Raw genomic sequence first — 12826 nt, 5'->3', positions numbered from 1 at the left:
GTGGCGCGCTTCCTTAGCTCAGCTGGTTAGAGCGTGCGGCTGTTAACCGCAAGGTCGGCGGTTCAAGCCCGCCAGGGAGCGCTTTTCCGGTCTCGCATCCTGGTGCTTCCTGCAGGAGCGGCCGTCCCTGCGGTCCTCAGGCCTGCCCGGCCCCGTTCCTACATGCTGCTCTGCAGTCTGCTGCCGTTACTTGTTGCTTTTACTTGCCCTGAGGCCACGGTGGTTCTCTAGAGCAATCGCTTGCATCCATCCGTAACCCTAGGCGTTACGACTTGAAAGGCCATGTCACCGCATAGCTTTTATGAAGGACATTTACTAGCCATGGCAGATGGAGGTCGTCGCTTCTGGAAGCCCTGGTGCATGCCAGGCTTAGAAGACGTTGACTTCACTGGCTGCAGGAGCCCCCACCTACATGTGACAGCTTGAAGTAGCACCACTTCGAGGACAGGCGAGATCCACAGCTCGAGAGGACCTGGCAACAGAGAGCAGACTCAGGCATAGCCACAAACAACCCATCGATCCAGATGGATGAGAGCAGACACCCAATTGGCAAGGCGTTGGCTAGTCTATGTAGAAGCGCATCCTCCAACGCAGGCTCTGACACACAAAGTCTAAGGCAGACCATTGGTACACAGCAGACGGGCAGAAGCCTGCTTCGTAGTGTGTGGAGGCTTTGATGAGGTAATCGCAGGCTTGATGAAGGCTGGGACCTGTAGCTCTAACAGAGGGCTTCCCAGCTTTGGAATACTCACGATCACTATAAAGTTAATACAGTGAGTTGTCTGTAGTAACAAGTCTGCGGAGATAAGAGCAAGGTTCTATCAAACTAGTTAGAAATTAGTGGATCCTAGTGTGAACTCGCAGTATAGGGACTTGCAGAAGGCACCACGTTCTATTCATCTGAGTAAGACGGCCAACTAAGTAGAGCCGTAGTGCAAAAACCACGAGGCCAAGGGCTCCTCCATAGCCTAGAAGCTAACATCACAAGAGTCACACTGGCTGCGGAGTGCTTTCCGATCCCCTGAGGCTTAGCGGCATGGCTTCGTTCCCTAGTATGGCCAGACAGGCTTGAGACATGAGATACTCTGTCTGCTGCAAAGCACACCTTCTGGCAGCGACTCTGGTCTATCGGGTAACTCTCGCATAGAGGAGGCAGATGGCTCTGAAGCGCCACCGCTCGCCTGATAACTCTAGATCGTAGCAGAGGAAGCTGTTTATGAGAGTGTACCCCTAGTGTGTAGATCCGCGTTTTCGTGCGACGTGAGAAGACGTTTCTGGGTTGATCTGTCATGCCTCCATCTGCTCTAGCAAAATGTAACCCAGCGTATGCACTAGTGATCTATGTCGCCATGGCAGCCATAGTTAACTAGCCAACGAGACAATCGCTAGAGGAACCCTTGGACACTTATGAGCAGAGGCGCAGTCTGAGAGCAGTCCTCTGGTCACCAAATGATGGAGGGGCAGATGTAGTGTTGCTCCATACAATCACACTCTCTCACTTTAGTAGCTATGTGGGCAGCCCCGGTCTCGTGAGGTCTGTGGATAAGCTGCTTCACCCCATAAAGCATCCAAAATTACTACAGGTGACCCCTGCAAAGTCTTACTGCGGGAGGCCATGCTCCACTAGAGACGTGGCGCTGGAAACACATTAGCTGATGGGAGCTCCCCTCTGGCGTTCTTAGGGGCGGCGTCTGTCTACAATAGCTCTACACCCACTGCCTGTCTATGGCCCAACTGTATCTTATTAAAATCCTGTCTCCACTGAACGGCTGATTCGAGGGTGATTGCCGTTACCAAGATGATACCTTACATTGACTTCTAAGAGCTGTCTTTGCATATGTTGCGCTGCTTAGTACTGCACTCAAACGAAGTTTGCTATCGTTTCGCAGCTATTGTGGATTGGAAGAACAGTTAGCATTCTCAGTAGTTCATGTGGTAATTGGAAGCCAGGGAAGTCTAAGTTGAGTGAGAAGGCTTGAGGAGGGAGTAGCAGCCCTTATACTCCTCTGCTGGATGATGCAGAGAACTGGCTCGTTCCTTAGCGTCGATAGTTCTTCAGAATGCACGTTTCTTTGTTTAAGACCTGCATGCTTCGGATTGTCCTCTCTTGCCAGCAAAGCAGTCACTTTCCTGTGTGTCTCCTTCAGGCACATGCCCATCTATGGTGGTGCTTCCTGTCTCCTCTCTGGAGAGGCATAACCGTCCCAATCCAGACACCTTGCTCTCAGCACACACCTCGTATCCAGCAGAGGCCAGGTGCTCGTCGACCATATCCCGTGAGCATCAGCGCTGTGCCACTATGTTACTTCCTGTCCCTCTTGAGAGGCGTATTCTGACCATCCCAGTGTCTCTATGATAGGGGAGCTGTGGATCTGGAGGTGATTGTTGCTTTCTGGCCCTCTCTGCTGTCCAGTAGACTGCAAAGGCGCCCTTCGGGAGTCGGTCCCCCAACCCTCTGTTCCCTCGGGGAAGTGGTCCTTGGATAGCGCCACTTGGATGATTCTCGAAGCCTCACTGCACGGGTGCTGCTTCTAAGAACTCCTGGAGCCTCCCTACAGAGTCGCCCAATGGCGCAAGTCTTACCCATTGTCAGCGGAGGTCTCGGCTCCCAAGGCGCAGCTCGGGGACAATACGTTTGGCCCACGTCAGCGCCACTTCCTGGCAAGGGCATGCGGAAGATCTACTTCCTCTTGTAGATCCATCATTGGTATCGAGAGCACTGCGCCTGCTACCCCCGTTGGAAGTGTCGGTAGACGGTGCCCCGTATCTGTCCCATTGAAGAGTTGGAGGTCTGCTAAGGACAGCGAAGAGGATCCCATCAGGGCTGTGATCATATACCCGTCATTATGGCAACCATAGTGTAGATAAGACAACTGTCTGGGCCCTGCAACTCCCGGGGTAGAACGCCAGGGGCGTAGCTGATTCAAGCTAGTGAGAGCTACCCTTGTCATAGCAGGCTTAGAAAGTAGGGAGCGAGTGACGTACCTGGTGTCCATCCACGCACGCATGCAGCCTGGAAGCTGTGCTCAGAGCACCGAGGCCTGCAGGGGTGTGGCATCCGAACAGGCCCGACAGTTATGACTGCTTCTGAGAACAGCCAGCATGACTGGATGAGGACATAAGAACTTACGGAGACCCTCACAGTCTTGATGTCTGGGAGAACGCGGGGGCTGATCACTCTGAAATTGTCCATCTCATGAGCTGGTTTCCGATAGCAGGCATAACAAGGAAGTGACCCCTAATTATACACAATCTCATGCCAGCCCATCGCAGCCTAGAGCATCCTTGTCTGGCCTGCCAGTCCATCCATGACGTCAGTAGATGTGTCAGCATTCCATATCATCGGCCACTTTGCTGCTGCACAGTCAGAGTACTGCCCGTGGCATTGCTTGCTGATGCTCTGCATAGGGCCCTGTTCCCGTGGCAGTGACAGGTGAGCCTCTCTGCAGATGCAGATCTAATGATATGGTTCCTCTTGGACCTTCCACCTCTGCTTCTGTCTAGTATCTCACACAATATGAAGTGGCCAGTGGCTGTTATTGGATCCTTCAACATAGTTATTACACATGTATGTGCCCATCAAGACTACCATATAGGGTCACACAAGCCGAGAGCTCTGTCAGGCAGTTATTGGACTCGATGTCAAGATGGCAGGAGGACAACACTCCCAGTGGTTGCTGAAGTATGAAGCGTTATATAGATCGTATAGCACACCAGCGGCAGTACGACGGTGGAGGGCATGCCTGGAGGTAGGTGGCACCTACAGCAAGCTGTATACTATCGTTGTCAGTACAATGGGCATAGTGGATACTGGACCCACGCTTTGGTAGCCTCGATTAGAGCAATTGCACAGCGAAGGAGCAGGGCGTAGGGGCATGGAAACCAACCGGTCGAGCAACGTGTACATGTACGGGCACGGTTATAAGTCTCGCCCACACTAGTGGGTGGTGCTCTGCCTCGATGTGGACTCAGCGGGCTGGCTCTCATATCTATGACAGGGAGCAGGGCACCGTGCTGATCATGCGGTGAGAGGCCTTCATGCGGGCCTTTAACTAGCCTAGGCAGCGCTTAGAAGCGGCCAGCCCTCTCGTACCACGTCTCCTCTCCAAATAGGACTGAAGGCGCCCAAGGTGCCCTTCCAGAGTCTTGGTATCATGGAGCCCGTGCTAGGTAGGAAAGTTCTATATTACATGGCATGTGAGCTGCTAGGATGTATAAACACTTGCGTGGTTGTAGCGACACGTCCCCACCAGCAAGTGTCAGAGTACATCGGTGGACAGGTGCATATTAAGTCAGGCACTCTGTGTGCGATCATGCATCACAGCTCTCGTAACGGGCTACGGGCGACCTGAGGACTAGTACTCTATGGCAACGCAATGTGAGGCGGTGAGCCTAAGGCAATCGCCGGATCGATGGCTTCAACGCGGCATCCAACAAGGTGCAGCAGGGCATCGAGCCAGCTGAGCATTGAACCAGGCCCTGGATAGGAGCTAAGAGCTCCTGTGCATGGCTGGGCTGCTCTCTAGATGGGAAAGGATGCACGTCGAGCTGGTCAGGTGCGATGCTGTAAGGTATCCACAGCTGTATCGATGCATCTGGTAAGTCCACACTGGACTCCGGGAAGCACGCTGCCGGACAAGCCGAGGAGGCTCGAGGGATGATGGCGCCGTCTTGTTATCGCTATGCAGTGCTCCGTGGACATGTATACAAACCAGCATCTCCTGGTAGCCGAGGAGGGGGCAGAGCTAGGAGACGGCGAGTGTCCCATTATGAACGACTCCAGGCGCTACCCGATCACTCCTTGGAAGGGCATATGCCTCGGCTAGGTTGCATCACATCCAGAGTAGAAGAGGAAGCTGTACTGTCCTATTCGTTTCTCAGGACAATGTGCGAATAGAAAGCGGCCCAGCGACTGACACTCTGCACCGTCCTCCTCATCCGCGGCCTGAGCAGCCAGATGCCAGGCTCGATATGTAGGACGGAAGCTGCGAAGAATAAACTCATCACGGGGCCGATTGTCTGACATCAAAAAATCCAAAGGGACGGTAGCGCCCACTGTCTCCTGGGAGAGCACATCATGCACAGTACCAGCCGTGCCAGCCTTGGCTTCTTAGGGGAGTAACCTGGGGACGTCCTGTACTAGCCTCGACCTGTGAGGCGTTACGACCTGTGAATAGCACAAAAGAAGGCAACTGGATGTACAGACAGTGCATTGTGTTCGTGGAAGTATATCGCAACTTCTAGGTGTATACAGCGGCACTAAGCCGGGCATCTCAACTGGCCTGCATTGGCGACCTGCTTGCCATCGTGTTTGCTGTGATGAGAGGCTGTGTCCGTCCAACAGATTGAACAGGTATTGCACTTGCTTCTCTGGTGATGCATGCATGGTCATATGTAGCTCTGGTAGGTAGCGTGGATACTATGATAGCTAAGCTGTCTGCCATCAGTAGAGAATAGCAGCTGATCGCGCCAGAGACTCTTCCAGGTAAGCCTTCGGTCTTCGTGCCTGCTTCCCCACTAACTATAGTAATAACTGTATATCCAGAACAATGCCATGAAACGCTCCACTGCCTTTCAGAGTGAGACATGGACCTGCGTATAGGGCTAGAAATAGAACTCTGTACACCAACTGTTATGCGCCTGGCGTGATGTCAGGCTTAGACCGCGGCACGATCTCTGCGTGCCTATGTGCTCGCGTGCATGCTCACTGCTATGTTGGACAGTGCAGCAAGGAGGTTGGCCTCTGAGTGCACCCACTCTACAGTGACTAGTCCTTGGTTGCACGTCTCAACGGAGGACGGTGCTACTTGGATGTGCAAAAGACTATCTGTGCACGGTGGCTCCTGGAGAGCTGGTTCGCACAAAAAAGGTAGAGGCGACCAACAGACCAGGGAGGTAAGATCAGCGCTAGAGAGTCTAGTTATAAATCTGGATTGCAACGAGGACACTTGTAATGCCTTTCTGGCCTCCGAACGTAGAAAGACTGCAAGGCCTATAAATAGATCGGAGGCTACTTTTTGATTTTGTGCATTTGTAGCGGCGTAATATTTATTGGGATCCAGCCTCGTCTGAAGCTGGGGAAATTCACTTTCTCTCCATATACAGGCGAGGATCTATTGTAGAGGCATACTGTGCAGGCCGGTACCAGTCGGCGTGGTTGCTGTCCACAAATGTCTCACTTACGTTCTCCCACAACAGATGAATCGCCAAAGTGCCTCTTGGATTGCGTGATGTCCTACAGTGCATCTCTGCCTTCGACCAAAGGTTGCTACACACACTGCGTAGTTTGGATTGCTCATCATCCAGGGTGATCTGATCAGCTCTCGTCCTCTGCGTGTCTATCTTGTGTGGCCACTGCTGATGGTCTTTCCAGATCAGCGGGTGCCTCTATCGGTCCCACAGAGACACGCATCATGTAGGTGACTATTGCAGACCAGAGTCCTATCTACCAAGGAAAAGGGTCAATCTGTTTACCGCGTAGGCATTCATTGTGTGCCCTATATAGTCCAGCAGGTCTTGTGCTCTTTAACATCTTCTCAGAGCCCTGTCTGGAGCCCGCGTGCATATCGTTACTACCAAACACTTAGCAGCTTCGACTGACCACCTAGGACGTCAAATCCCTTGCGCTGCACAGTGGGTATGCTCAGCGTGAGAGATACATAGTCAGCATCAGCCTTCTCAGCTCATCGTTTGGGTAATACTACTGTTGTTTTTCATCCAGTTAGCTGGCGCGAGGACCCAGCTCATGGCCAGCAAACCGAGAAAGGCCATTCCGGGAGGTCTTCAAGCGCGCTAGTACCTCGTTAGTGGGTAGCTAACAATGACCTTGGCGCATATCTCTGCCAAGACACGGCCTCTTTGAGCAGAGCATAAAAGTGGACCCTGTCATCCTGCGGCCCTGCTGATTTTTCGGACAGCAGGGATCGGAGCAGCTCAGATTAGCATTAGTCACCTCTGGGTCTCCATCTGTCTTCGTTGCCTGAGATGTGCTTGATCCTGTAGACTGAGAAGGGCGCTATACTGTACTCGTGTCTGCATGCCTCAGCCAGGCAGGGCTACCCTCTTGGAGACTACGCTGAGGTACCACACATCCCGAGGAACCTGTATGGAGTACCACAGCCCAAGGGCACCTTTGTCTGTCGAACGCAAGTTGTAGTTATGGCTTCATAAGTGCAGCCTTTCTTAAAATAACTGATCAACTACAGAATTCGTCTACTCACCCAGAGCCACCTGATGGAGGATGATATCAGTCTCGTCAGTAGTCTATAACGTACACCAGTCGAATCTCACAGATGAACAAGGGCTACCCAGCCCGCAGCACTAGACATTAGCAGATATCCTTCACGACAAGGGAGATGAGCGACTTGTAGACCACGGTAGTCGCCTGCCCATTGAAAATTTTTCAGTCACTGACCTAGGCCAGCTTATTACAAGACTCTTGGCGAGTTGTATCAAAAATGCATGCTTATGGGACTCCCAGTTCAAGGTGTATGCTGTCGTACCCTACTATTTTTCACACCAGCCTGTAGACATCGGTTCTTTTGGCCTCTAGTGGAGCCAAGGAAATCGCAGGATATGACGCCCTCAGTAGGGCTTTATCTGACTCTTATAGCTATATGACAGGAGGATGCCGGCCTTCTATGCATTATGTAACGCGTGCTAAGCAACACCAGTACAACCCCTACAGTGTGGCATGATTCGCGAGTCAAAAGGTAGGACGCTTGGGCTGATTGGTATGTCTCCTCGGGACCAACTACAGCTCGGACCAAAGGTCATGAGCGAATGCTATTCGATTCTCTTATCAGCAGATGGGGGTCAACTGCTCTAACACCCACAGGAGGCCACAAAAGGTACTGGACCAGGCATCCGGCCAATTGCTGGCAAATCAACACAACCTCCTTGGATCTCCATTCTTTCCTCACAGGCATCCACATGTAGGAAGCTCTGGGGGCCTAGAGCCCTACACTAACAGGCTCAAGATATTGCACTCCTAGGTGCTTCCATTAGTGGTGGTAGCGACAGCACTAGGATGATCCAGAGGGGAGGATAAGAGTCCTGATCCATCAGTTCAGGGGTGGCACAGTTTGGGCAGGGCTTCCTCCTTGTCTAAATTTGGGAGTGCTGGCCTCGCCCTCTGACCATCTGACACCTTATCATGCGATGGGGAACCTTAATAGTATCCACTACAAAAAGGCAGAAATAGCGTCATGCATACTCAACAATCCATAGCGTCTCATAGGCTAATCTACACTGATTCACACTTCCACGAACCCTAGCGATCACTGTAGCCTTTTCTCGGGATCTCGCACCGGACTGTCCTTGAGTGCAGTTCCCTCACGATAGCCAGGAGTCGCAGGCATAATCCAAAGGAGTGAAGATGCCACAGAGGCGGAGAGGAGGTCATCGGCGCACGGGGGTCCGCAAGGGCCTGGCCCGCGCAGGGGAGGCACAGGGGGCTGACTCATCAGGGACGCAGATACGCCAGGAGAGGAGCCAGCAATGAACCCACGGCACAGTGAGGGCATCCGAGCCGTCCTTTGATTGGCCTCAAAGTAGGGAGGCGGCGAGCGTGTAGAGAGGTCTCACCACCTATTTTTGGATTTTCTGTTTCCCTGCGTGTTGTGCAGGGGGCATAGGGTTCAGACCCAGAGAGCTCGCAGGGGGCTGTATGCAATAGATGTGCTTAGTATTCGATGAGCTTCTATGTCCTAAGCAGAGGTATCGTAGGAGACGAATCTCTTTGGAGTAATTAGCACAGTACATAGTAAGTCAGGTCTTTAGTCTTAAGTATCTTATTCTTGCTCACGCGGTAAGCTGAGAAGGACCTCAATGTTGTTGGTAGCTTTCTATTTTGTGCTGAGTGCTCTCGCGGCAGCATGCAAGCAAGCACAAAATTGTGCAAATGAAAGATGTGAAATGGTTGGCGAAACAGAAATATGCACAGAATGTAAGGACCAAGGAAATGTCCCCGTTAACGGAGTATGTATGCCGAAAGATAATGACGCCGTTACAACTGCTGGTTGCAAAAAGAATGGAGGCGCTGATTTAGGAGCAGAAGACAAGGTATGTGGACAATGCGACGGGGTTCACTTCCTCTATAAGGGTGGTTGCTATAGCACCGCCGATGCGACCGGGCAGAAGTTATGCACCGATGCCGCGGAGGGAGTGTGCTCAGCGGCCGCAGTGGGGTACTTCATTCCACCGGGGGCACAGAAGACAGACCAGTCTGTTATCTTGTGTGGTGATGTCACTGAGATAACACTGACCAATGGCAAAAAGTATAAAGGAGTTCAGCATTGTACAGTATGCACTGCTCCTGAAGCAGCAGAGTCTACTGCTAAGCCTGCAGTGTGCACAGCTTGTGACGAAGGATTCTTTGCCGCATCTGAGGGAACATGCACAGCTTGTGCTGACAACAATAATTGCGCTAAGTGTGATGCAGGAGCAGATAAATGTACGAAGTGCAAAGCAACCGCTGCCAATAAATATTTTAAAGATAGTGGCGATGGAACGGGCACATGTGTCAATGAACAGACCTGCAAAGAACAAAGTACCCATTTTCCAAAAGATGATCCCAATAATGGCAACAAATGCTTATCTTGTAGTGATGATAAAAGTGGTGGAATAGCAGACTGCAAAACATGCACTCCAAAGGAGAATTCCGAAGGCCCAATTCTCATTACATGCTCTGCTTGTGCAACAGATACCAACAAACCCAATGTTGCCGGGACAAAGTGCATTGCATGCACTGTAAAAGATTGCAAGAAGTGTAATGACGATGGCACGTGTGCAGAGTGCGACAATACTAGGAAGCTCACCCCGACAAAGGAGTGCGTAGATAAGTGCGAAAAGCTTGAGGGATACTTTGACGGAGATGATGGTACTTGCAGGGCGTGCAACTCTGTCTGTAAAACGTGTAACGGTGAAGATCCATATCAGTGCACCGGCTGTCCTGCAAAGAAGGTGCTTAAATACACCGTTGAAAGCACTCCGGACAGTGGTAGCACCTGTGTAGACGAGTGCACAACAAACACAAATGGCTGTGCAGAATGCGGCGCAACTATCGGAGAAGCTAAGTACTGCTCTAAATGCAGCGACGCCAAGCAAGCACCGCTGAATGGTAACTGCACTGCTAGTGTTAGAGCAGCCGCATCATGTACACAAATAGAAAACGGCATTTGTAAGAAATGCGCTACTAACTATTTCCTTTTCGAGGGCGGCTGCTACGAAACCACCAGGCAGCCTGGGATGCAGATATGTAAGGATGCTGCAGGGAACGACGGCAAGTGCAAGACATGTGCCAATAACCTACCCTCCAACATCGATACCGGGGCCTGTCCTTCATGCCCAGCAGGTTGCGCCACGTGTACGGCAGCAGGGCAGACGTACACATGTCAGACTTGTCTTGCTGGATACTATCTTGATTCTACTAAAAACTTGTGCATAAAATGTACTGAGAGTAGCGGTAATATCCAAGGCGTTACTAATTGCGTTAGCTGTAACCCGCCAGCTGGTAATAGTGGCCCTGTCACCTGCTATGTAAAGAAGGATGGCACTAGCGATGGCGGTAACGATAACAGCACCGGTGGTAGTACAAACAAGAGCGGCCTTAGCACAGGCGCCATTGCAGGCATCTCTGTTGCTGTCATCGTCGTTGTGGGTGGGCTCATAGGGTTCCTCTGCTGGTGGTTCATCTGTAGGGGGAAGGCGTAGATGTGTACTTAGATAGTAAACGCGTTACTTACGTAGCTTGTGTAGATATGCTGATAGGTCCACCTGCAGTGCGTCCAGAAGTCTCACGAGTAAACTTTCGCTTAATTCCTGGCCAATCCAGAGACGAAGCCTGATCGTAGACAGCATGCTAGGGGCTTCCCTCTACTAGTGCATCCAGGACCCGGTATATTCATCGGTCGCTTCGCAGGGATGTGCTCGGTTTGGGTATCCACGTCGGTCCTTTAGGGGTTCAGGTCTTCTCGTGGACCCTCTGCTCTATCAGTGGCGCCTCTCCTTGGTCTCTCTTCATAGCGGGTGAAGCCCGGGTCGCTGTCTTTTTTAGATGCCCCGTCTGTCGGGGGCTGCTACCGGGCTCTCCACTGGCCGCCCCTCGGTGTCCGGCTGTGGCTCGGGCAGCGCTCTACAGTCGCGGTCACGTAGGTCCCAGTGGGCCAGCTGGTGGGGAGGCGGGGTTGCTGGGGCGGTGGGACTGGTGGGGGCTGAGGTGGGGGTGCTTGTATGTGCCTCTGGGTCCGGTGGACTGGGATGATCGCAGCTGTGGTGACTGGGGGCTGTCCATCTGTGACTCACCCCTCTGTGGACTCGTGGTCTGTGAGTGCCTCCATCCAGACAGCACCCCAGGAGCCGGAGAGTGGTGCCAGCCTAGCTGCCCTCGCTTCTCGGTGCCTCCCAGTGCAGACTCACCGGAGGCCACTACCCTGTCAGCCACCCGAAGGAGCCGTGCACCCCGGGACAGAGAGGATAGCCAAGGGGAGTCAAACAGCCCTGCCACGAGAGATGAGGGTGCACAGCAACCAGCCTGATCTGCAGGGCTGCCCGAGCGATGTAGTGACAGACGACTCCCTCTGACAGCGACCCTTGATGACTGCACTGGCCTGCTCTCGAGGCTGAGTGACAGTGCACACAGATGGACATGAGTCCAGGAGGACCATCCACACACGAACAGACTGTGTAGACCCAGAGAGGACTGGAGTCTGCTCGGGACACGCTGACTGTGCCCCCATACGAGAGCGCCAGGCAACCACCCGAGCACCCGAGAGGCAGCAACAGACACGGGCACCAGAGATCCCCAGCCAGACAGCTGCCATGCTCATCCACAGGGGCATCAGAAGGCCAGATGGAGTCACCCTCACAGTCAGGGTATGATAGGAAGCCAGAGGACTCACGCAGCACAGCAGAGCAGGCCCAAGGGAGGCACACTCCAGGCAGGTGAGCAGTGGCAGAGCCCTGACAGCTGCCAGCCCCAATGATACCCAGGCAGGCACGACTCACCGAGACTCCGCTGGTCTCGACTGTCTTCATTGATGACCAGAGGGAGTAGCAGCCAGAGGAGTGAGGAGGCCTTCGGACGCCACAAGAGGCCCGGCTGTCCAGCAGGCGATGGAGCACAGGTGACCTCTGAGCACCACAAAGGCACAGGACTGACCATCAGAGTGATGCCCGATCACAGAGACGACCACGAGCACCATCCACTGCACTCTGAGGGGCTGTCGATCATTCACTTCCTCTCATAGCAGACCTCCTTGGAGGCAGTGCAGTGGGTCCCAGCTCATGCAGGAGGGTGCACGCCCCTCGGCATAGGACACCCCGACTCTCCCCGAGGGGTCATCAGGGCCACGAGGAGGTGGCAAGGTCCTAGTGAATCACATCGGGAACTCCCCGAGGGCACAGCAGGTGAGGTATGGGTGACCCTCAGCGTGCTCCTCTCTGCTGTGAGCATCTTGAGACTAAGGAGGCTCACCTCTGCCTATGAACAACACACAGTGCTCCACAACGAGGACCCACCAGGAGCAGCACAGCTGACCACGGGGACTCTCCAGCCACCCGGTGCCCCACCATGCCAGTCTTCTGAGTCATCACACTAGAGGCACGAGAGAACCCCATCCCATCCACAGGGTCATCCATGCCCCTGCTGGTCCCAGGCGAACTACCGTCGAGGCACCGGACAGGGCACACCAGGGGCTCAGCAGACCCGCACAGAGCATCAGCGAGTAGCAGGAGAGGCTGCGATGGCTTGCCTCAACCCTCACGCACCAGCCAGACAGAGAGGCAGTACTGCCCGAGACAAGGGGCCAAGGGAGGCGCTCAGTCA

General features: G+C 53.3%; 1 protein-coding gene and 1 non-coding gene across 2 annotated transcripts; both read left to right on the top strand.

Moving 5' to 3' along the window:
* The first annotated feature begins 7 nt into the window (after positions 1-7).
* GL50803_00t0035 lies at positions 8-81 on the top strand. Its single transcript has one exon. It is a non-coding gene; the product is annotated as a tRNA-Asn (tRNA).
* An 8748-nt stretch (positions 82-8829) lies between these two features.
* GL50803_00103992 (VSP) lies at positions 8830-10713 on the top strand (the record flags this gene model as incomplete). The annotated part of the gene is made up of 1 exon (XM_001709771.1): positions 8830-10713. One exon carries the CDS (start codon positions 8830-8832, stop codon positions 10711-10713), a length of 1884 nt encoding a protein of 627 aa, XP_001709823.1.
* Between the last annotated feature and the right edge of the window lie 2113 nt (positions 10714-12826).

This window comes from Giardia intestinalis, chromosome 4 (genome assembly GCF_000002435.2).
Source record: "Giardia intestinalis strain WB C6 chromosome 4, whole genome shotgun sequence".
Classification (NCBI taxonomy): Eukaryota; Fornicata; order Diplomonadida; family Hexamitidae; genus Giardia; species Giardia duodenalis.
This window is presented reverse-complemented; position numbering and strand designations above follow the sequence as displayed.